General features: G+C 42.8%; 1 protein-coding gene across 1 annotated transcript in view; it reads left to right on the top strand.

Annotated features, from left to right (window-relative positions):
- Positions 1-25536, top strand: part of LOC140715537 (cell adhesion molecule CEACAM5-like) — an 89705-nt gene that overhangs the window by 58369 nt on the left and 5800 nt on the right. The window contains exons 9-12 of the mRNA XM_073027891.1: positions 1178-1471; positions 9256-9549; positions 17855-18148; positions 24776-25075. Of these exons, the coding sequence (XP_072883992.1) occupies positions 1178-1471; positions 9256-9549; positions 17855-18148; positions 24776-25075 (1182 nt within the window). The remainder of the gene's footprint in view (positions 1-1177; positions 1472-9255; positions 9550-17854; positions 18149-24775; positions 25076-25536) is intronic.

Below are 25536 nucleotides of genomic sequence, written 5' to 3'. Positions count from 1 at the left end.
TATAAAGAAGTGATATCGCGGGTACCAACGAGTATAAATATAGAGGAGTTAAAGAGGAATATCAAAGGAGGAGAAGCAATGCATGTTCACAGACTGAAAACAACAAAGGAGGAAGTGAAAAAGGAAAGTGAATCAGTATTGATTGAATTTGAAGAGGAAAAAGTTCCTCATCAATACTCTGCCCCAGCCCCGTGCAGCATTAGCAAAACTTTCCGTTGGGATACTAGTCCCCAAACTATTCAGCTGCAAACCGTCTCTTCTCTACAGTTCTAACCTTCAGTAGAAGAGTGCCCAATTACACAAACATCCGATGCTCTCCCTACTGTAGCAAATCCTTGGCCGCGTGTTAAACTGTATAATTTTCTTATTTCTGCCTTCATTAAAACATGACACGAGTAGCAATCGTGCAGGTCTGGCAGTACCTCCAGATGAACTTTTATTTTTGTGTGTTTCTCCCTAACTGTCAGTCTGTGGTTTTGTATTGCCATGTGCTCCTGTCCCCGCATCTATTCTTCCCTGGCCCCTGTGTTACTGAGTACTCCGTCACTAATTATTATCTGTATTGCTGCCACCTGGGTCTCATTGTCCTCCACCTATCATCTGTTTCTCTGTTTATTGCTCAGTGTATTTTAGTCTTGAGTTTTCACCTGCTTGTTGCCAGATTGTGTCAGTGAGTTTTCCTGAACCTTTCCAGCATTTGTATGTGAACTCTGTCTGAATGTTGACTCTCCCTGTTTCCTGATTCTGGTTTTTTGATCACCCTGGAATTTTTCATCACCACCTGAACCTTGATCCCGACTTTGTTACCACACCCCCCCCCCCCCCCCACCACCACACTTTGCTACTCTGTAAATATCATAGTGCGCACAGTAGATGTTCTGCGATTGGATCCCTGCTTCAGCGTCCTGACAAGGTCATAACTCTGGAGGTGCTACCATTTAACTTAGCAAAGCTCTCTAGCAGATCGTTCATTCAATCATACAGACATACAACACTTATTGTCTCCAGCAAAATCTATTTCTGCTGATACAACTTCAGAGGGAGGCGAGGTATATAACGGTAATTAGGCATGAGATATAAGTAGTTGCACAGAAAGTGTTTTGCACGGGAGCTAATGAGAACATTGATTCGGTACGCTTGTGCACAGTCTGAATCAATTCAATTTCTTTCCTTGCAGTTCGGCCACCAAAACCTCAAATATCAAGTGACCGATCTGATAAGGTCTATGCGTCAGATGAGTCGATTATATTTACTTGTCGGACAACTGAATGGGTATATTCCCACCGCACCTTTCAGCTGTACAATGGCGGACAACTAGTAAATGAAGAGCTGTCACAGCGAGACAGCGCGACGTTCACCATCGCGAACAAAGGAGATGCTCCGAGGGATTACTATTGTGTTTACACGCAAACGGTGTCCGGTAGAAGCATATCCTCAAGACAAAGCAACTCATTAACAATTACGGTCGTGGGTGAGTTTATTTCTCCGCTTTCCGATTCAACCAGGTGATATATGCCCGCGATTGGAACAATAATATTTCGATCCAGAGGGCTCTCCTATGGTACAGCAAACAAAATTTACATTCACACTCATCTTAGTTTGACGCTTGTGTACTACAGCCAAGCGTACTTCCTCCTTCAATCTTCCCCTCGTGAATCACATTTTTTGCAGACATTCGAACACGATGGGCACAATTGGAAGTTCGCAGTTCAACGTAAGTTTATTATTGAAGTGATATACATGGCACCATATCCAACCCTGGGGTACATTTTCTTGCGGACATAGTCAGCCAAACCACAGTAGAATAACAAACATGATAGAATAAATGAGTGACCATACCAATGCGGCCAGTGAGCAAGAGATAACAAATTCCAAATACAAAAAGAAAGAAATAATACAAAAATAAGCAATAAACATCGTGGGCATGAGATGAGGTCATTGAAAGTGAGTCCATAGCTTGTGGGAATATTTTAAGGGTGGGGCAAGTGAAGTTGAGTGAAATGTTTCCCTTCGGTTCAAGAGGCTGATGGCTGAAGAGTAGTAACTGTTCCTGAAGCTTGTGATGCGAATCCTGAAGGTCCCGTATATTTTTATTGATTAAGCAGCGAGAAGAACTCAAGTTCAGAATTGTGGCGTCCCTGATAATTATTGTGGATTTTCTCCCACAATTCTTCGTGTAGATATGCTTCGTGGTGCAGAATGCTTTGCGCGTGATCGACTGGGGTTATCCATTACTTTTTGTAGTATGTTCCTTTCAAGGTAGAATGTGTTTTTGGTGTCTGCGATACAGTCAGCAGTCAGTCAACATAGGCTTCACTACACATCTTCTGTAGTTCGTTAAATTTGTAAATGTAATGCCGACTCTTCAGTGCTTTCATCGTAACTAAAGTTACGTGTTAGGCCCAGTACAGGTCCTGTCCTCCGAAGGAATAACGCTGAGCAATGTAACATTTCTGACCCTTTCCACCTTTGATTGTCTGATGAGGTCTGGTTCATAGATCTCTGGTTTCCTCCTTCTGTAATAGTTTGTTGTTACGGCACGCCTCAGCCATATGATCAATCTCTCTACTGTATGCTAATTCGTCACAACTTTACACTCGCTGTACAACTTGAATGTAGCATTGAAGCTGTGCACAACCATACAGTCATAAAAGTAAAGTGAGTCGAGCAGGGGGCTAAGCTCATAGACGGGTGCTGCAGCTGTGTTAGACCATTAAAAAAGGAGCAGAGGTAGGTCATTCGGCCCATCGAGTCTGCTCCGCCATTTAATGATGGGCTGTTCCAGTTCCTCCAGTCATCCCCACTCCCCTGCTTTCACCCCGGACGCTTTGATGTCCTGGCTAATGAAGAACCTATCAATCACTGCCTTAAATACACCCAATGACCTGGCCTCCACAGCCGCTCATGGCATCAAATTCCACTGATTTACCACCCTGTGACTAAAGTGATTTCTCCACATCTAGGTTCTTCAATCCTGAAGTCGTGCCCTCTTCTCCTATAATCCCCTACCATGATACCATGATACTTTGTCATATTTAATCTGTTCAGGCTTACTAATATTCGGAATGTTTCTCTGAGAACCCCCTCATTCTCCTGAACTCCAGGGTATACAACCCAAGAGCTGCCAAACGTTCCTTTTGCATTCTCGTGTATCTTCTCTGAACCCTCTCCAGCGTTAGTATATCCTTTCTAAATTAAGAAGCCCAAAACTGCACACAGTAGTCCAATTATGGTCTCACAGGTGCCTTATAGAACCCCAACAGCACATCCCTGCTCTTATGTTTTATACCTCTAGAAATGAATATCAACATTTCATTCGCCTTCTTCACCGTCAACTCAACCTGGAGGTTAAACTTTAGGGTATCTTCCCCAAGGGTTCCCAATTCCCTTTACATCTCTGCATTTTGAATACTGTCCCCATCTAAATAATAGTCTTCCCGTTTATCTCCTCCTCCAAAGTGCATGACCATACACTTTCAAACATTGTATTTCGTTTGCTACTTCATTACCCATTCCCCTGAACTATCTAAGGCTCTCTGTTTCCTCCGCACTACCCGCTCCTCCACCACGTTTTGTGTCATCGGCAAATGTAGCCACAAATCCATTAAAAATTTAGTCCAAATCATTGACATAATCGTATAAAGCAGCAGTCCTAACACCGAGCCCTGTGGAACTCCACTAGTAGCCAACACTCCACCCATGCTAGTAACTTCCCTGTAATTCTATGTTCTCTTATCTTCCTAAACAACCTGATGTGCGGCAACTTATCAAAGGCCTTCTGAAAATCCAGGTACACCACGTCTACTGCATCTCCTTCGTCTACCCTGCTTGTAATTTCCTCAAAGAATTGCAGTAGGGTTTGTCAGGCAGGATTTTCCTAACAGGAAACTATGCTGGTTTTGACCTATCTTGTCAGGTGCCTCCAGGTACTCCATAATCTAATCCCTAACAATGGATTCCAACAGCTTCCCTACCACTGTTACCAGGCTAACAGGTCTAAAGTATTATTTCTGCTGCCTCCCGCCCTTCTTAAATACTGGAGTAACATTTGCAATTTTCCATTTGTCCGGTACAATGTGAGAATCTATTGGTTTTTGAAATATCATCGTTATTGCCTCCGCAATCACCCCAGCTACTTCCCTCAGAAGCTGAGGGTGCATTCCATCAGGTCCAGCAGATTTATCCATCCTCAGATCATTAAGCTTCCTGTGCACCTTCTCGCTCGTAATTTTCGCTGCACAAACTTCACTTCCCTGATACTCTTGAATGTCCGGTATACTGCAGACGTCCTCTACTGTGAGGACTGATATAACATACGCATTCAGTTCCTCTTCCATCTCTGCATCTCTCATTACAATATCTCCAGCGTCATTTTCTATTGGTCCTATAATCTGCCCTTGACTCTCTTTTGCCCTTTATATACTTCTAAAAGCTTTTAGTATTTTCCTTGATATTAGTATCCAGCTTCCTCTCATAATTCATCTTTTCCTTCCGAATGACCTTCTTATTTTCCTTCTGCAAGTTTTTAAAAGCTCCCCAATTCCTCTATCTTCCCACTAGCTTTGGTTTCCTTGTATGCCCTCTCTTTGCTTCTATTTTCTCTCTGACTTCACTGGTCAGCCATGGTGATGTCCATCTTCCCCTTGAAAATCTCTTCTTATTTGGAATATATCTGTCTTGTACTTCCCTCATTTTTTACAGAAACCCCAGTCATTGCTGCTTTGCTGTCCTTCCTGCGAATGTCCCTTGACAGTTAACTTCGGCCAATGCCTCTCTCATGCCATTGTAACTTCCTTTATTCCACTAAAATATCGACACATTGGATTTTATGTTTCCCGCCTCATATTTCAATGTCAACTCCGTGATATTGTGATCACTGTTCCCTAGAGGTTCCTTAACCTTAAGCTCTCTTATCACCTCTGGATCGTTGCACAACACCCAATCCAACATAGCCGATCCCCTGGTGGGGTCAACAACAAGCTGTTCTAAAAAGACATCCCTTAGACATTCTACCAATTCTCTCTCTCTTGAGGTCCAGTCTAGACCTGGTTTTCCCAATCCACGTTCATGTTAAAGTCCTCAATGTATATCAGGACATTGCCTTTGTGAGACACCTTTTCTCTCTCCTGATATAATTTGTAATACACGTCCACATCTGCTGTTTGGAGGCCTGTATACAACTGTCATTAGGATGCTTTTACGCTTGCCATTTCTGAACTAAACCCATAGAGACTCTACACCTTCCAATCCTATGTCATCTTTTTCCAATGATTTAATATTATTTCTTATACAGAGAGCCACACACCCCTCTGTAAACGGACCTATCTTTCCAATATACTACATATCCTTGGACGCTCATCTCCCAATGGTAGTCAGTCTTTAGCCAAGTTTCAGTAATGGTCATATTAGGACATATTTGCCAATCTGTAGCTGAATTTAAAGATCGTCTGTTATATTCTTTATACTGCGTGCATTCAAATACAACAGTTTCAGTCCAGTATTTGTTGCTTTCTCTGTTAAATGGACCACGCCTCTATAGCCCTGCAACTCGTGACACTGACTTTAGTTAAGCCTCATATCCTACCTGTTCTTTCTGTAATCTCTGTTACACACTATTTTTGATTATTTCTGTTTTCCCCGTCCTCGGCCCTATCATTCCGGTTCCCATCGCCCGGCCAAATTAGTTTAAACCTTCCCTAACAGCTCTATTAAATGTGATCGCTAGGAAATTGGTCCCCTTTTGATCGAGGTGCATCCCGTCCTTTTTGTACAGGTCGTACCTCCCTCAGAAGGGGCCCCAATGATCCAGGAATCTGAAGCCCTGCCCCTACAACAGTCTCATAGCCACCCATTAATAGGTCTGATAATGCGATTCTTGCACTCGCTAACACGTGGTACAGGCAGCAATCCTGAGATTACTACCCTAGAGTCCTGCCTTTCAGCTTCCTACCTAACTCACTGAATTCTCTCTTTAGGACCTCCTCATTTTTCTACCTATGTCGTTGGTACCAACGTGTACCAAGACTTCTGACTGGTCATCACCTCCCTTCAGAATACTCTTCACCCGATCTGAGACATCCCGTACCCTGGCATCTGGGAGGTAACACTCCATACTGTATCTCTATCAGGCTGACAGAACCTCCTGCCTGTTCCCCTCACTCTGGAATCCCCTATGACTACTGCATTCCTCATCTTCCTCTTTCCCTTCTGCATCACGGAACCAGGCTCAGTGCCAGAGGGCCGATCGCTGTGGTTGTCCTTTAGCAGGTCATCCCCCTGAAGAGCTTCCAACACAAGATAACGACTACTGAAGTGATGGCCACAGGGGTGCTCTCTACTATCTGAGCCCCTTCCCTCGATTCCCTGACTGTAACCCCCTTATCTAACTCCTGAAGCCTCCGGATGATTAACTCCCTGTAGCTCTTCTCACTCTCCTGTTCATTCTCCCTAATGAGCTGTAGGTAATCGAACGACAGCTCCACATCCCTAACAGAGTCTCTCAGGAGCTGCTTCTCAGTGCACCTGGCGCAGATGGTGCTATTTGGGAGACTGGAGGATTCCCAGGATTTCCACATCCGATACCCAGAGCAAAGTACTAACCCTACCAACATGCTCTCTGTTCCTCCAAAAAATGCAAAGATAAACCACAAAACGAAGTCCACTTACCCACTTACCTCGCCGAAGCCCCCTCTCTCCGAAGCCTCGATGAGAAAAAGCCTGTTGCTTCTACTCTCATCACTGGTCTACTCCCAACAATGGTCGCTCCGCTTATCCCTTCTATACTTCTATTTAGTTCATCGAGCTTAGTTGCCGCCGCTGATAGGTCTCGCACAAAATAGCCGTTGATGGAGATCGAGGAGGAGATATTGCTGCCAATCTGAATTGGGATGTACAAGTAAAGAAATGTAGGATGCAAGTGCACAACGAGGCCAAGGTCTTGATTAGTTTTGTGCTGATGATGGTACTGAGGGCGGAGTTGCAGTCGAAAAGAACATCATTATGCATGCAAATATGTTGTTCAGATGTTCTTGACTTGTGTGAAGAGCCAGTGACATGACATCTGATGTGGACCTATTGGTCCGCTAGCCAAATTGGGCGCATGTTAGAATAAATATGTAGTTGCTGAAGAGAATCACACCTCTTAACCTTCACTGACTTCTTGCTGCGTTTATTGTTATGGAAGAGGACTTTTTGTGGGAAATTCTGTAAGATCCTCTCCCAAGTTTCATCATGTATCTCGTGGTATATTTTCTGGACTCTGATAAATATCCAAGACTGTTAAATGTTTCGACCGGCTATTTCCACGCGCCTCCATGCCATAAGTATTACGTCATCTCCCACTCCTATTCCCCAGCCTGCAAATACATACCCCGCCCAGTCTCCACGCTAATGGGAGTCACCTGCCATTTATTCCAGGTTCATCACCAGTTTATTCCCTTATCACCCACAGCCCTATTTCACGACATAGAGGTGGGTGTTGGTTCCGGGTCTTCACTCGGGCCTTTGTGGGCGGGGGAGCAGTTGATGGAGTGCCCCAGACCAAAGAGGTTAGGGTGCTGTGCTGGAGCCTATTGATGTTGCATTAGTTGGAATCGAGAGCAGTGTCCTGGGGGGGAGCCTGAGGATTTGTTGCTGAACTACTGGGGGGCGGGGGGGGGTGGTGAGTGGATCAGAGGCAGGCAGCTGGAGAGAAATGGATGGCTGTGAAGGGGGAAGTAAAAGGAGTGAGGAGATAGTGAGGGGAAGGATGAATGAAAACCGAGACAAAGGGAGTAAAAGAATAAAAAATGGTAGTGGAGAGCGCTCTGAAAGTGAGGAAGATGAACAAGTTCAGAGAGAAGGTGTTGTCACAATAAGATTTAATGAGAAGGCTTAGGAAACATGAAGAAAATTAACCCGTTGCTGCTAACAACAACACTGGCAAATAAGATAGGGGAAATAGTATTTGCAAAAGTCCTTAATGACGGCAAACTATTGGTAAGATGTGCGAATGAGGAACAACTTGAGAAAGCACTCAAATTAAGAGAGATAGGAAAACATAAGGTGAAATAAACAGGAAGGGTGGGAGCACGAAATGGTGGTGGATATAAAGAAGTGATATCGCGGGTACCAACGAGTATAAATATAGAGGAGTTAAAGAGGAATATCAAAGGAGGAGAAGCAATGCATGTTCACAGACTGAAAACAACAAAGGAGGAAGTGAAAAAGGAAAGTGAATCAGTATTGATTGAATTTGAAGAGGAAAAAGTTCCTCACCAATACTCTGCCCCAGCCCCTGCAGCATTAGCAAAACTTTCCGTTGGGATACTAGTCCCCAAACTATTCAGCTGCAAACCGTCTCTTCTCTACAGTTCTAAACTTCAGTAGAAGAGAGCCCAATGACACAAACATCCGATGCTCTCCCTCCTGTAGCAAATCCTTGGCCGCGTGTTAAACTGTATAATTTTCTTATTTCAGCCTTCACTAAAACATGACACGAGTAGCAATCGTGCAGGTCTGTCAGTACCTCCAGATGAACTTTTATTTTTGTGTGTTTCTCCCTAGCTGTCAGTCTGTGGTTTTGTATTGCCATGTGCTCCTGTCCCCGCTTCTTCTCTACTCTGGCCCCTGTGTTACTGAGTACTCCGTCACTAATTATTATCTGTATTGCTGCCACCTGGGTCTCATTGTCCTCCACCTATCATCTGTCTCTCTGTTTATTGCTCAGTGTATTTTAGTCTTGAGTTTTCACCTGCTTGTTGCCAGATTGTGTCAGTGAGTTTTCCTGAACCTTTCCAGCATTTGTATGTGATCTCTGTCTGAATGTTGACTCTCCCTGTTTCCTGATTCTGGTTTTTTGATTACCCTGGAATTTTTCATCAGCACCTGAACCTTGACTCCGACTTTCTTACCCCCCCCCCCACCCCCCACCACACTTTGCTACTCTGTAAATATCATAGTGCGCACAATAGATGTTCTGCGATTGGATCCCTGCTTCAGCGTCCTGACAAGGTCATAACTCTGGAGGTGCTACCATTTAACTTAGCAAAGCTCTCTAGTAGATCGTTCATTCAATCATACAGACATACAACACTTATTGTCTCCAGAAAAATCTATTTCTGCTGATACAACTTCAGAGGGAGGCGAGGTATATAACGGTAATTAGGCATGAGATATAAGTAGTTGCACAGAAAGTGTTTTGCACGGGAGCTAATGAGAACATTGATTCGGTACGCTTGTGCACAGTCTGAATCAATTCATTTTCTTTCCTTGCAGTTCGGCCACCAGAACCTCAAATATCAAGTGACCGATCTGATAAGGTCTATGCGTCAGATGAGTCGATTACATTTACTTGTCGGACAACTGAATGGGTATATTCCCACCGCAACTTTCAGCTGTACAATGGCGGACAACTAGTAAATGAAGAGCTGTCACAGCGAGACAGAGCGACGTTCACCATCGCGAACAAAGGAGATGCTCCGAGGGATTACTATTGTGTTTACACGCGCACGGTGTCCGGTAGAAGCATATCCTCAAGACAAAGCAACTCATTAACAATTACGGTCGTGGGTGAGTTTATTTCTCCGCTTTCCGATTCAACCAGGTGATATATGCCCGCGATTGGAACAATAATATTTCGATCGAGAGGGCTCTCCTATGGTACAGCAAACAAAATTTACATTCACACTCATCTTAGTTTGACGCTTGTGTACTACAGCCAAGCGTACTTCCTCCTTCAATCTTCCCCTCGTGAATCACATTTTTTGCAGACATTCGAACACGATGGGCACAATTGGAAGTTCGCAGTTCAACGTAAGTTTATTATTGAAGTGATATACATGGCACCATATCCAACCCTGGGGTACATTTTCTTGCGGACATAGTCAGCCAAACCACAGTAGAATAACAAACATGATAGAATAAATGAGTGACCATACCAATGCAGCCAGTGCGCAAGAGATAACAAATTCCAAATACAAAAAGAAAGAAATAATACAAAAATAAGCAATAAACATCGTGGGCATGAGATGAGGTCATTGAAAGTGAGTCCATAGCTTGTGGGAATATTTTAAGGGTGGGGCAAGTGAAGTTGAGTGAAATGTTTCCCTTTGGTTCAAGAGGCTGATGGCTGAAGAGTAGTAACTGTTCCTGAAGCTTGTGATGCGAATCCTGAAGGTCCCGTATATTTTTATTGATTAAGCAGCGAGAAGAACGCAAGTTCAGAATTGTGGCGTCCCTGATAATTAATGCGGATTTTCTCCCACAATTCTTCATGTAGATATGCTTCGTGGTGCAGAATGCTTTGCGCGTGATCGACTGGGGTTATCCATTACTTTTTGTAGTGTGTTCCTTTCTTTTTTTTTAAATTTTATTTAATTGCATTTTTAAATGATTACAAGTGTAGAAAAAAAAGTATGTGACCCTTCCCCCCTCCCCTTAATCCCTCCCCCCTAACTTCCCTATATAAAAAAAATTAAGAAAGAAAGAAAAGAAAGAAAGAAAGAGTGCCTGGTTGTTGGAAGGTCTCCACATGCTCCATGGAGTTCTTAATAACTTTAGTATATATATTTATTTCTTTCCCCAAGTAACCATTAATTTTCTCTTCAGAGCACCTATATATTTAGTCCTGTCTTTTGTAAATAAGGGCCCCCAGATTTTCAAAAATGTTTCATATTTATCTCTTAAGTTATAAGTAATTTTTTCTAATGGAATACAGCCATAGATTTCTTTTTTCCAACAATCTATACTTAAATATGTATCTGATTTCCAAGTAATTGCAATAGCCTTTTTGGCTACAGCCAATGCAATTTTTATAAATTCTTTCTGATATTTATTAAGTTTGAGTTTCGGTTTTGTCCCTTCAATATCACCTAGTATGTTCCTTTCAAGGTAGATTGTGTTTTTGGTGTCTGCGATACAGTCAACAGTCAGTCAACATAGGCTTCACTACACATCTTCTGTAGTTCGCTAAATTTGTAAATGTAATGCCGACTCTTCAGTGCTTTCATCGTAACTAAAGTTACGTGTTAGGCCCAGTACAGGTCCTGTCCTCCGAAGGAATAACGCTGAGCAATGTAACATTTCTGACCCTTTCCACCTTTGATTGTCTGATGAGGTCTGGTTCATAGATCTCTGGTTCCTCCTTCTGTAATAGTTTGTTGTTACGGCACGCCTCAGCCATATGATCAATCTCTCTACTGTATGCTAATTCGTCACAACTTTACACTCGCTGTACAACTTGAATGTAGCATTGAAGCTGTGCACAACCATACAGTTATAAAAGTAAAGTGAGTCGAGCAGGGGGCTAAGCTCATAGACGGGTGCTGCAGCTGTGTTAGACCACAAAAAAAGGAGCAGAGGTAGGTCATTCGGCCCATTGAGTCTGCTCCGCCATTTAATGATGGGCTGATCCAGTTCCTCCAGTCATCCCCACTCCCCTGCTTTCACCCCGGACGCTTTGATGTCCTGGCTAATGAAGAACCTATCAATCACTGCCTTAAATACACCCAATGACCTGGCCTCCACAGCCGCTCATGGCAACAAATTCCACTGATTTACCACCCTGTGACTAAAGTGATTTCTCCACATCTAGGTTCTTCAATCCTGAAGTCGTGCCCTCTTCTCCTATAATCCCCTACCATGATACCATGATACTTTGTCATATTTAATCTGTTCAGGCTTACTAACATTCGGAATGTTTCACTGAGAACCCCCTCATTCGCCTGAACTCCAGGGTATACAACCCAAGAGCTGCCAAACGTTCCTTTTTCATTCTCGTGAATCTTCTCTGAACCCTCTCCAGCGTTAGTATATCCTTTCGAAATTAAGAAGCCCAAAACTGCACACAGTAGTCCAATTATAGTCTCACAGGTGCCTTATAGAACCCCAACAGCACATCCCTGCTCTTATGTTTTATACCTCTAGAAATGAATATCAACATTACATTCGCATTCTTCACAGTCGACTCAACCTGGAGGTTAAACATTAGGGTATCTTCCCCAAGGGTTCCCAATTCCCTTTGCATCTCTGCATTTTGAATACTGTCCCCATCTAAATAATAGTCTTCCCGTTTATCTCCTCCTCCAAAGTGCATGACCATACACTTTCAAACATTGTATTTCGTTTGCTACTTCATTACCCATTCCCCTGAACTATCTAAGGCTCTCTGTTTCCTCAGCACTACCCGCTCCTCCACCACTTTTTGTGTCATCGGCAATTTAGCCACAAATCCATTAAAACTTTAGTCCAAATCATTGACATAATCGTATAAAGCAGCAGCCCTAACACCGAGCCCTGTGGAACTCCACTAGTAGCCAACACTCCACCTATGCTAGTAACTTCCCTGTAATTCCATGTTCTCTTATCTTCCTAAACAACCTGATGTGCGGCAACTTATCAAAGGCCTTCTGAAAATCCAGGTACACCACGTCTACTGCATCTCCTTCGTCTACCCTGCTTGTAATTTCCTCAAAGAATTGCAGTAGGGTTTGTCTGGCAGGATTTTCCTATCAGGAAACTATGCTGATTTTGGCCTATCTTGTCAGGTGCCTCCAGGTACTCCATCATCTAATCCCTAACAATGGATTCCAACAGCTTCCCAACCACTGTTACCAGGCTAACAGGTCTAAAGTATTATTTCTGCTGCCTCCCGCCCTTCTTAAATACTGGAGTAACATTTGCAATTTTCCATTTATCCGGTACAATGTGGGAATCTATTGTTTTTCGAAATATCATCGTTAATGCCTCCGCAATCTCCCCAGCTACTTCCCTCAGAAGCTGAGGGTGCATTCCATCGCGTCCAGCAGATTTATCCATCCTCAGATCATTAGGCTTCCTGTGCACCTTCTCGCTCGTAATTTTCGCTGCACAAACTTCACTTCCCTGACACTCTTGAATGTCCGGTATACTGCAGACGTCCTCTACTGTGAGGACTGATATAACATACGCATTCAGTTCCTCTTCCATCTCTGCATCTCTCATTACAATATCTCCAGCGTCATTTTCTATTGGTCCTATAATCTGCCCTTGACTCTCTTTTGCCCTTTATATACTTCTAAAAGCTTTTAGTATTTTCCTTGATATTAGTGTCCAGCTTCCTCTCATAATTCATCTTTTCCTTCCGAATGACCTTCTTAGTTTCCTTCTGCAAGTTTTTAAAAGCTCCCCAATTCCTCTATCTTCCCACTAGCTTTGGTTTCCTTGTATGCCCTCTCTTTGCTTCTATTTTCTCTCTGACTTCACTTGTCAGCCATGGTGATGTCCATCTTCCCCTTGAAAATGTCTTCTTATTTGGAATATATCTGTCTTGCACTTCCCTCATTTTTTACAGAAACCCCAGTCATTGCTGCTTTGCTGTCCTTCCTGCGAATGTCCCTTTACAGTTAACTTCGGCCAATGCCTCTCTCATGCCATTGTAACTTCCTTTATTCCACTAAAATATCGACACATTGGATTTTATGTTTCCACCTCATATTTCAATGTCAACTCCGTGATATTGTGATCACTGTTCCCTAGAGGTTCCTTAACCTTAAGCTCTCTTATCACCTCTGGATCGTTGCACAACACCCAATCCAACATAGCCGATCCCCTGGTGGGGTCAACAACAAGCTGTTCTAAAAACACATCCCTTAGACATTCTACCAATTCTCTCTCTCTTGAGGTCCAGTCTAGACCTGGTTTTCCCAATCCACTTTCATGTTAAAGTCCTCAACGTATATCAGGACATTGCCTTTGTGAGACACCTTTTCTCTCTCCTGATATAATTTGTAATCCACGTCCACATCTGCTGTTTGGAGGCCTCTATACAACTGTCATTAGGATGCTTTTACGCTTGCCATTTCTTAACTAAACCCATAGAGACTCTACACCTTCCAATCCTATGTCATCTCTTTCCAATGATTTAATATTATTTCTTATACAGAGAGCCACACACCCATCTGTAAACTGACCTATCTTTCCAATATACTACATATCCTTGGACGCTCATCTCCCAATGGTAGTCAGTCTTTAGCCAAGTTTCAGTAATGGCCACAAGGTCATATTTGCCAATCTGTAGCTGAATTTAAAGATCGTCTGTTATATTCTTTATACTGCGTACATTCAAATACAATAGTTTCAGTCCAGTATTTGTTGCTTTCTCTGTTAAATGGACCACGCCTCTATAGCCCTGCAACTCGTGACACTGACTTTAGTTAAGCCTCATATCCTACCTGTTCTTTCTGTAATCTCTGTTGCACACTATTTTTGATTATTTCTGTTTTCCCCTTCCTCGGCCCTATCATTCCGGTTCCCATCCCCCGGCCAAATTAGTTTAAACCTTCCCTAACAGCTCTATTAAATGTGATCGCTAGGATATTGGTCCCCTTTTAATCCAGGTGTATCCCGTCCTTTTTGTACAGGTCGTACCTCCCTCAGAAGGGGCCCCAATGATCCAGGAATCTGAAGCCCTGCCCCCTACAACAGTCTCATAGCCACACATTAATAGTTCTGATAATGCGATTCTTGCAGTCGCTAACACGTGGTACAGGCAGCAATCCTGAGATTACTACCCTAGAGTCCTGCCTTTCAGCTTCCTACCTAACTCCCTGAATTCTCTCTTTAGGACCTCCTCATTTTTCTACCTATTGCGTTGGTACCAACGTGTACCAAGACTTCAACTGGTCATCACCTCCCTTCAGAATACTCTTCACCCGATCTGAGACATCCCGTACCCTGGCACCTGGGAGGTAACACTCCATACTGTATCTCTATCAGGCTGACAGAACCTCCTGCCTGTTCCCCTCACTCTGGAATTCCCTATGACTACTGCATTCCTCATCTTCCTCTTTCCCTTCTGCATCACGGAACCAGGCTCAGTGCCAGAGAGCCGATCGCTGTGGTTGTCCTTTAGCAGGTCATCCCCCTGAACAGCTTCCAACACAAGATAACGACTACTGAAGTGATGGCCACAGGGGTGCTCTCTACTATCTGAGCTCCTTCCCTCGATTCCCTGACTGTCACCCCCTTATCTAACTCCTGAAGCCTCGGGATGATTAACTCCCTGTAGCTCTTCTCACTCTCCTGTTCATTCTCCCTAATGAGCTGTAAGTAATCGAACGACAGCTCCACATCCCTAACAGAGTCTCTCAGGAGCTGCATCTCAGTGCACCTGGCGCAGATGGTGCTATTTGGGAGACTGGAGGATTCCCAGGATTTCCACATCCGATACCCAGAGCAAAGTACTAACCCTACCAACATGCTCTCTGTTCCTCCAAAGAATGCACAGATAAACCACAAAACGAAGTCCACTTACCCACTTACCTCGCCGAAGCCCCCTTTCTCTGAAGCCTCGATGAGAAAAAGCCTGTTGCTTCTACTCTCATCACTGGTCTACTCCCAACAATGGTCGCTCCGCTTATCCCTTCTATACTATTTAGTTCATCGAGCTTAGTTGCCGCCGCTGATAGGTCTCGCACAAAATAGCCATTGATGGAGATCGAGGAGGAGATATTGCTGCCAATCTGAATTGGGATGTACAAGTAAAGAAATGTAGGATACAAGTGCACAACGAGGCCAAGGTCTTGATTAGTTTTGTGCTGATGATGGTATTGAGGGCGGAGTTGCAGTCGAAAAGAACATCCTTATGCATGCAAATATGTTGTTCGGATGTTCTTGACTTGTGTGAAGAGCCAGTGACATGGCATCTGATGTGGACCTATTGGTCCGCTAGCCAAATTGGGCGCATGTTAGAATAAATATGTAGTTGCTGAAGAGAATCACACCTCTTAACCTTCACTGACTTCTTGCTGCGTTTATTGTTATGGAAGAGGACTTTTTGTGGGAAATTCTGTAAGATCCTCTCCCAAGTTTCATCATGTATCTCGTGGTATATTTTCTGGACTCTGATAAATATCCAAGACTGTTAAATGTTTCGACCGGCTATTTCCACGCGCTTCCATGCCATAAGTATTACGTCATCTCCCACTCCTATTCCCCAGCCTGCAAATACATACCCCGCCCAGTCTCCACGCTAATGGGCGTCACCTGCCACTTATTCCAGGTTCATCACCTATTTATTCCCTTATCACCCACAGCCCTATTTCACGACTTAGAGGTGGGTGTTGGTTCCGGGTCTTCACTCGGGCCTTTGTGGGCGGGGGAGCAGTTGATGGAGTGCCCCAGACCAAAGAGGTTAGGGTGCTGTGCTGGAGCCTATTGATGTTGCATTAGTTGGAATCGAGAGCAGTGTCCTGGGGGGGAGCCTGAGGATTTGTTGCTGAACTACTGGGGGGCGGGGGGGTGGTGAGTGGATCAGAGGCAGGCAGCTGGAGAGAAATGGATGGCTGTGAAGGGGGAAGTAAAAGGAGTGAGGAGACAGTGAGGAGACGGATGAATGAAAACCGAGACAAAGGGAGTAAAAGAATAAAAAATGGTAGTGGAGAGCGCTCTGAAAGTGAGGAAGATGAACAAGTTCAGAGAGAAGGTGTTGTCACAATAAGATTTAATGAGAAGGCTTAGGAAACATGAAGAAAATTAACCCGTTGCTGCTAACAACAACACTGGCAAATAAGATAGGGGAAATAGTATTTGCAAAAGTCCTTAATGACGGCAAACTATTGGTAAGATGTGCGAATGAGGAACAACTTGAGAAAGCACTCAAATTAAGAGAGATAGGAAAACATAAGGTGAAATAAACAGGAAGGGTGGGAGCACGAAATGGTGGTTGATATAAAGAAGTGACATCGCGGGTACCAATGAGTATAAATATAGAGGAGTGAAAGAGGAATATCAAAGGAGGAGAAGTAATGCATGTTCACAGACAGAAAACAACAAAGGAGGAAGTGAAAAAGGAAAGTGAAACAGTATTGATTGAATTTGAAGAGGAAAAAGATCCTCACCAATACTCTGCCCCCCGCCCCTTGCAGCATTAGCGAAACTTTCCGTTGGGATACTAGTCCCCAACCTATTCAGCTGCAAACCGTCTCTTCTGTACAGTTCTAAACTTCAGTAGAAGAGAGCCCAATGACACAAACATCCGATGCTCTCCCTCCTGTAGCAAATCCTTGGCCGCGTGTTAAACTGTATAATTTTCTTATTTCAGCCTTCACTAAAACATGACACGAGTAGCAATCGTGCAGGTCTGTCAGTACCTCCAGATGAACTTTTATTTTTGTGTGTTTCTCCCTAGCTCTCGGTCTGTGGTTTTGTATTGCCATGTGCTCCTGTCCCCGCTTCTTCTCTACTCTGGCCCCTGTGTTACTGAGTACTCCGTCACTAATTATTATCTGTATTGCTGCCACCTGGGTCTCATTGTCCTCCACCTATCATCTGTCTCTCTGTTTATTGCTCAGTGTATTTTAGTCTTGAGTTTTCACCTGCTTGTTGCCAGATTGTGTCAGTGAGTTTTCTTGAACCTTTCCAGCAATTGTATGTGAACTCTGTCTGAATGTTGACTCTCCCTGTTTCCTGATTCTGGTTTTTTGATTACCCTGGAATTTTTCATCAGCACCTGAACCTTGACTCCGACTTTGTTACCCCCCCCCCCCCCCACCACACTTTGCTACTCTGTAAATATCATAGTGCGCACAGTAGATGTTCTGCGATTGGATCCCTGCTTCAGCGTCCTGACAAGGTCGTAACTCTGGAGGTGCTACCATTTAACTTAGCAAAGCTCTCTAGTAGATCGTTCATTCAATCATACAGACATACAACACTTATTGTCTCCAGCAAAATCTATTTCTGCTGATACAACTTCAGAGGGAGGCGAGGTATATAACGGTAATTAGGCATGAGAAAAAAGTAGTTGCACAGAAAGTGTTTTGCACGGGAGCTAATGAGAAATTTGATTCGGTACGCTTGTGCACAGTCTGAATCAATTCATTTTCTTTCCTTGCAGTTCGGCCACCAGAACCTCAAATATCAAGTGACCGATCTGATAAGGTCTATGCGTCAGATGAGTCGATTACATTTACTTGTCGGACAACTGAATGGGTATATTCCCACCGCACCTTTCAGCTGTACAATGGCGGACAACTAGTAAATAAAGAGCTGTCACAGCGAGACAGAGCGACGTTCACCATCGCGAACAAAGGAGATGCTCCAAGGGATTACTATTGTATTTACACGCGCACGGTGTCCGGTAGAAGCATATCCTCAAGACAAAGCAACTCATTAACAATTACGGTCGTGGGTGAGTTTATTTCTCCGCTTTCCGATTCAACAAGGTGATATATGCCCGCGATTGGAACAATAATATTTCGATCGAGAGGGCTATCCTATGGTACAGCAAACAAAATTTACATTCACACTCATCTTAGTTGGACGCTTGTGTACTACAGCCAAGCGTACTACCTCCTTCAATCTTCCCCTCGTGAATCACATTTTTTGCAGACATTCGAACACGATGGGCACAATTGGAAGTTCGCAGTTCAACGTAGGTTTATTATTGAAGTGATATATATGGCACCATATCCAACCCTGGGGTACATTTTCTTGCGGACATAGTCAGCCAAACCACAGTAGAATAACAAACATGATAGAATAAATGAGTGACCGTACCAATGCGGCCAGTGTGCAAAAGACAACAAATTCCAAATACAAAAAGAAAGAATAATACAAAAATAAACAATAAACATCGAGGGCATGAGATGAGGTCATTGAAAGTGAGTCCATAGCTTGTGGGAATATTTTAAGGGTGGGGCAAGTGAAGTTGAGTGAAATGTTTCCCTTTGGTTCAAGAGGCTGATGTCTGAAGAGTAGTAACTGTTCCTGAAGCTGGTGATGCGAATCCTGAAGGTCCCGTGTATTTTTATTGATTAAGCAGCGAGAAGAACGCAAGTACTGAATTGTGGCGTCCCTGATAATTAATGCGGATTTCCTCCCACAATTCTTCGTGTAGATATGCTTCGTGGTGCAGAGTGCTTTGCGCGTGATCGACTGGGGTTATCCATTACTTTTTGTAGTATGTTCCTTTCAAGGTAGATTGAAAGAATCAAAGGAGAAGAAGTAATGCATGTTGAAAGACTGAAAACAACAAAGGAGGGAATGAAAAAGGAAAGTGAATCAGTATTGATTGAATTTGAAGAAGAATGAGTGCCAAGAAAAGTGTTCCTGGATTTCAGGAATTACCCAGTAAGAGTGTATGTGCCAAAGCCATTGAGGTGCTATAATTGTCAAAGGTTTGAACACATAGATAAAAACTGTAATAGGCAGAGGAGATGTGCTAGATGTGAGTGTGATCATGAGTATGGAAAGTGTGGAACAGGAGTGCAACCAAAATGCTGTAATTGTGGAGGAGCTCATAATGTGGCGTATAGTGGGTGCGAGATTCTGGGACGGGAGAATAAAATTCAAGCAATAAGAATGAAAAGGAAGATCAGAAGCTGTAAGAATGTCAAGGGAACAGAATAATGCTCCTAATGAACAGGGATCAAGAGGGATGCGAGAGATGCAACAAAGAACAAATTATGGAATTTATGTAGACAAAAAGGCTCTAGTTACATTCATTGCAGGAGTGATTAATAGTACGGCTGAGGTAAAGTCAAAGAGTGAAAAAAAATCACCTGGTTGTCAAACTAGCAATGAACCATTTAGGGTTAGTAGAATTAACAAGGGAAGAAGTGAGGGAGAACTTCACTAATCAGTCAAACCAGGAAGTGTCATGGATTGGTTAATACTAATTATGGTGATTCTTTTGCAATGGAATGTAAGGTGCTTACTGACCAATAGCCAGGAATTCAAGCAGTTAATTAAAGAAATTGTTATAAAACCAGGAGACTTGGTTGAAACCAACTTTAGATTTTGTTGTATATGGATATACAATAAGGAAAGATAGAAATCTAGGGGGAGGAGGGCATTGTGCTATATTAATCAAACAAGGTATACCATATAGGGTACCGGAAAAGGGAGATGATCAGGAATACATAGTGGTGGATGTGTGGGAGAGAGGGGAGGAAGTGTTTATAGTTAACTAACACAGTCCATGTAAAAGAATTTGGATAGCCTAATAAGGATACAAGGACAAAACAGACATAAAGCAGTGTGGTGTGCAGATTTCAATGCTCATAGCACAATATGGGCGGATTCGTTTACAGATTCAAATGGAAAGGTAATTGAAGATTTGATGGAAGAAAATGATTTAGTGTGTATGAATGATGGTAGAGGAACAAGGATAAACATAACAACAGGAACTGAGTCAGTATTAAATATGACATTAGTGTCTAATACCTTGGCTGGAGTTAGTAAATGGGGAGTTTGGACTGCTTCAACAGTAGGCAGCGATCACTAACCAGTTTCATGTTCAGTGGGTGTAAGATCAGGTGGTGTAATCCCAAAGTGGGTGTGTGGAAAAGCAGATTGGGGTAAGTTCCAGAAGTTGAGTGCAGAAGCATTGACTAGGATTGACATTTCTGGAAATATAGATGAATTAAACAGTCAGGTGATTTTAGCAATTATTACGGCAGCAGAAGGATCTATACCCAGGAGTAAAAATAAGATGAATAGAAAACTGGTACCATGGTGGACAGTGTAATGTTGCGAGGCTGTAAAAAAAAACAGAAATAGAGCATTCAGACCAGTTAAAAGAACCCATAATATGCAGCATTTGATTCAATATACGAAGATACAGGCAGTGGTGAGAAGAACTATACGTCAAGCTAAAAGGGAAAGTTGGAGGAGCTTTGAAACAAAATAGGAAGAACAACGCCTGTGAGAGAGGTATGGGGAATGATTAAGAGGATGGGAGGAGATAGAAGGGAATGGGAATATCCAGTAATGATATCTGAGGAGGAAACAGCAGTCTCCAGTAGGGATAAGGCTGAGATCATGGCCACGTCGTTTGTAATGATGCATAGTTCAGAAAATTTGTCTGAAGAATGGAGAAGGAAAAGAACAATGTGTCAACTCCCAGTTGTGATAAATAGGAGGGAAGAAACTGATGATATAATTGATGACGTTGGCAGAGATGGTGAGAGCAATAAAGATATCGAGACCAACCTCCCCAGGGAAAGATCTGATGTGCTATGTTATGCTAAAAAATCCAGGAGAAGGAGCGCTTTTGAAGTTGCTGCATCTTTACAACAGAGTGTGGGAGGGGGATGATTACCAAGTGCTTGGAAAGAAGCAGTAGTAATTCCAATAAGGAAAACTGGCAAGGATCCATCAACACCCACTAGCTACAGGCCAATAGCATTAACATCAAATATATGCAAGATAATGAAAAGGATGATAACAGAAAGGTTATCGTATGATCTTGAGAAGAGGGGAATGTTGGCAAGTTATCAGAGTGGTTTTAGGAAGGGAAGGAATTCCATGGACTCAGTGATAAGGTTAGAGACTGAAATAAGAAAGGCCCAGGCAAATGAAGAATCAGTAGTTGCAGTGTTTTTTGACATGGAAAAAGCTCATGACATGATGTGGAAGGAAGGACTGTTAATTAAACTGCACAAGATGGGGTTGGTGGAAGAGTTTTTAATTGGATAAAAGATTTTTTGTTTGGTAGGTAAATTCAAGTTCGGATTGGGTCAGAATTATCAAATCAGTACATAGTGGGAAATGGCACACCTCAAGGTAGTGTGATTAGCCCGTCACTTTTCATCATTATGATCAATGATGTCTTCACAAAGGTACCATTGAATATTGGTAGGTCACTGTTTGTGGATGATGAGGCCTTGTGGAAAAGAGGCAGGAACATGGAGCATATAATCAGGAAACTACAAGGAGTAATTGATGAAGCGGTGAAGTGGGATTATGATTGAGGATATAGATTTTCAGTAGAAAAAGCTCAAACTGTGTGTTTCACCAGGAAAAATTTGAGGTAGGGAAGAAGTTAAGGATGTATGGGATCGTATTAGAAAGGGTTGGATCATTTAAATTCCTGTGAGTTATATTTGATTCACGGTTAACGTGGGCAGACATATCAGGAAAGTTGAGGAGAAATGTAAAAATTAATAGATGCGATGAGATGCTTGACTGGCAGGGAATGGGGAGCAAGTTGTTCAGTGTTGATTAGAATGTATATGGCTTTAGTAAGATCTGTGTTGGACTATGGAAATACAGGATATGGATTAACAGCCAGGTCTCTTATAAGGAAACTGGATGTGATTCAGGCACAGGCTTTGAGAAAGTGCAGTGGGGCTTTTAAAACATCATCAGATTCAGCCCTACAGGTAGAATTGGGAGTAATGCCTTTGGAACTAAGAAGGATGCAATTGATGGTAAACTACTGGGCTAATTTGCAGGGGCACAATGATTCTCACCCCGCAAAAGGAGTGTTGCAGGAGTACTGGGAGAATGGGACGTTTCAAAGGGAGACCTTTAGTCGGGTAGGGAATGATATTGCTATAAAATGTGGAGTGTTTGATCTAAGGATATGCCCTTCAATAGTTTATCCGGTTGTAGCTCCATGGAAGATTGTATGGCCTGACATAGACTGGCATTTGTTAGAGGTAAAAAGGAAAGAAAAATATAAAAGTGATTTGGTAAGTGCATTTAACTACCATTTGATGAAAAAGTATAGTGAGTTTTCGCAGATTTATTCGGATGGTGTTAAGGAACCTGAAACAGGAGTGACAGGGTTTGGGATGGCTATACAAGCAAAAGAAATTGGAATTAGCAGAAGTACATCTAAAAAGTTAGGGTGTATACAGTGGAGATATTGGCAGTGTTGGTTGTGTTGCGATGGGTGGAGAAAGCTAGACTAGTCAAAGCGTTGATATGTTCAGACTCATCCTCAGTTCTAGCGAGTTTAAGGTCTTTTTCACTCAAACAGTTGGCAAGATGTACTTTATCAAGTCCTTCAGTCAGTCACAAGAGTTGCAAATCAGGGAGGTCAGGTAAAATTTCTATGGGTTTCAGCTCATGTAGGGGTGAAGGGGAATGAGAGGGTGGATGAGTTGGCAAAGAGGGCGTTAAAGAAAGAAAATATAGAAATGCACATTAGTATCAGTAAAGCAGAGGCTAAGTGTATAATTTGGGGGGGGGAAATCATCCAAATGTGGCAAGAAAGATGGGACAGAGAGGGGAAAGGGAGGCATCTATATCAAATACAAAAGAGTATTACAGGTATTAGGGTAGACAGTGGATACAGAAGAGAAGAAATTGTGTGGACTAGGTTAAAGCCGGGGCACTGTGCACTGAATAAACATGTAATTCCGAGTTGCAGGAAGTATGGGATACAGAGAGAGATTATGAGAATTAATCTAAGGGAATTGGCGGTGCAGGAATTCACATTAAAAGGGTTATTTGGCATGGGTGAGAGATCACAGGTCAGGGTACTATTAACATTCTTAAGGGTTACAGGGTTTTTTTATGGAATATGATGAATAAGCAGGAATAGGGTACTAGGAAGGCGAAAAAAGGGATAAAGTGTAGATTAGGGTTTGTGTCTGTGTGTGTGTGAATGGGTGAAGGGATTTAGAATGTAAGTCTTTCATCTGGTCCACACGCCAGAGCAGAAGATGGCGGTAATACACCATCAAGCTGGGTGCCAACCGCAGGAGGAGGAGGAGGAGGAACCCTTTTTCACTCATTGAACCATCCAGCTTCAACCAGTTGTTCATCATCTTCACTCTTCCAGCCTAAAGTTTACTCTGTTACCTATTGTGTTTCGTTTCTGTTGTCTCCTATTTACTCCCCCCCCCCTCCGGTGTCTTGTCTATTACTAATGATTTTGTTTATTGTTAACCTGTTTTCTCTGTTCTGCTTTTGGGTCAACCCTTCTCTATATTGTCCGGCAGTGTCACTTTGATCTAATTTCCTGGTTTGTTCGAAGTATTTTTTAAAAGGTCCTATCACGATTCTTGAGTTGCTTTATAGAATATTCATATTAAATCTCCCTCATGCTCCGAATTTAAATCCAACGTTCGTCAATTTCAGGTTTAATTCCCATCCGCAATTGTCTGCTCGAAGTGTTTCTGTCCTGGTGATCGTCGTTTTCCTACATCACAAACCACACTAAATCCGATTTGTTTTGTAATCGATAATATTTACCCTCTATAATCACATGCACTTTCTGGTAAATTATATATGGAGAGTCTGGGACTGGAGGGCAAATATCGAAAGTATTTGCTGGTATTGGAGACATTCCAATGGCGTTTCACGTGACGGTTTCAGCATATAAAGGGTTAACGTATATGCAGCGTTTGAGCATCTGGGCCCCACAGGCTGGAGTGTTAAAAAATGAGGCGTATGTGATCTCATTGAAAGGTTTTGAATTTGAAAGGCCAATGCAGAGTGGATGTGAAGAGGACCTTCCCAAATTCGGAGAGCCTTGTACCTGCGGGCACAGCCTCATAGTAGAACGATTGTCCTATTGAACAGAGATGAGAAGGTATTTCTTCTTCCAGAGGGTGATGAATCTGTGGTATTCATTTCCTTAGTCGTCAGTGGAGGCCAAGTCATTTGGGTAGATTTAAAGCGGAACTTGGTTCTTGATTAGTATGGGAGTCAAAGATGGTGGTGGAAAAGCAGGAGAATCGGGATAAGAGGCATAATAAACCTGGAATGGCGGAGTAGATTTATGTTCCAAAATATTTCATTTTACTACTGTATCATATTTTTGTATCTAGGTTCATCGAAATAGTTGTGTGCCGCAGCTGTTCGTTTCCGTTATGGATTGCATGATTTTTTTTCTCTCTACCCATTGCGTGGTTCACAGTCGTTTATTTTTAATGGGATCTTTCGGGTTTCTTGTTTCCTGGCTCCCTATTAAAAGACAAATCCCAAGGTTGTATAATGAAAACATACTTTGATAATAATATACTTTGATCTTTCAATTTAAAATTGGCTGGCTTCCATGTGTTTTGTGTTTCGTTGATAGATCTGCCCAAACCAATCATATCACTAGTCCCCAGTCATGTTTCTGAAGGTGAAGACATTACGTTTAACTGCACATCCACGAAAAGCACCTCGGTCGATACATTCAACTTATACAAGAACCGCGTTCAATTGAATGACTCGGTTCCCCGGAGTGCAGATGCACAGAAGAAATCAGCTACTTTCACCATCCAGAATGTAGATCCAGGAAATAGTGGAAATTACACATGTGTCTATCAACTGTTGGAAGGAGGCAGATATCTAATGTCGACGCCCAGTGATGCTGTGCTTCTCTCTGTACGTGGTAAGTACATTCAAACAAATGCAGCTAAACTAATCTTCTAGAAAAGCGTAGATTTTCAAAATTTATTTTTCAATTTCTTGTTGAATGTGACTTATTTCATTCCACTGAAATGAGTCAAAACATACCGCAGGTATGTCCATGAATGACAACAGTTCCATTGGTCTGTCTCAGTGAATACTCTGTCATCTTCTTGAACTTATGGGTCTTCTAGTTGCTGGGAAGTTAACCCTTTATGGGTGTAGGCGGCTTTCAACCTACAGCTACAACTGCTTCTCTCTTGTCCATCTGCTATCCATCCCCGCCATTCTTTCTCCCTGTTCTCGGCTTAGGAGCATAGCGTTTATTGCGACGGTATTGCCCCGGAGTTCAAAATTTATTACCGGCGTCCTCTATAAGGAGGCACTCTAGGTCCTGCCCATACAATGTGTAGGTTTCCCGGGGTCCTCTGGTTTCCTCCCACA

This window comes from Hemitrygon akajei, chromosome 24, assembly GCF_048418815.1.
Source record: "Hemitrygon akajei chromosome 24, sHemAka1.3, whole genome shotgun sequence".
In the NCBI taxonomy this organism is placed as follows: Eukaryota; Metazoa; Chordata; class Chondrichthyes; order Myliobatiformes; family Dasyatidae; genus Hemitrygon; species Hemitrygon akajei.
This window is presented reverse-complemented; position numbering and strand designations above follow the sequence as displayed.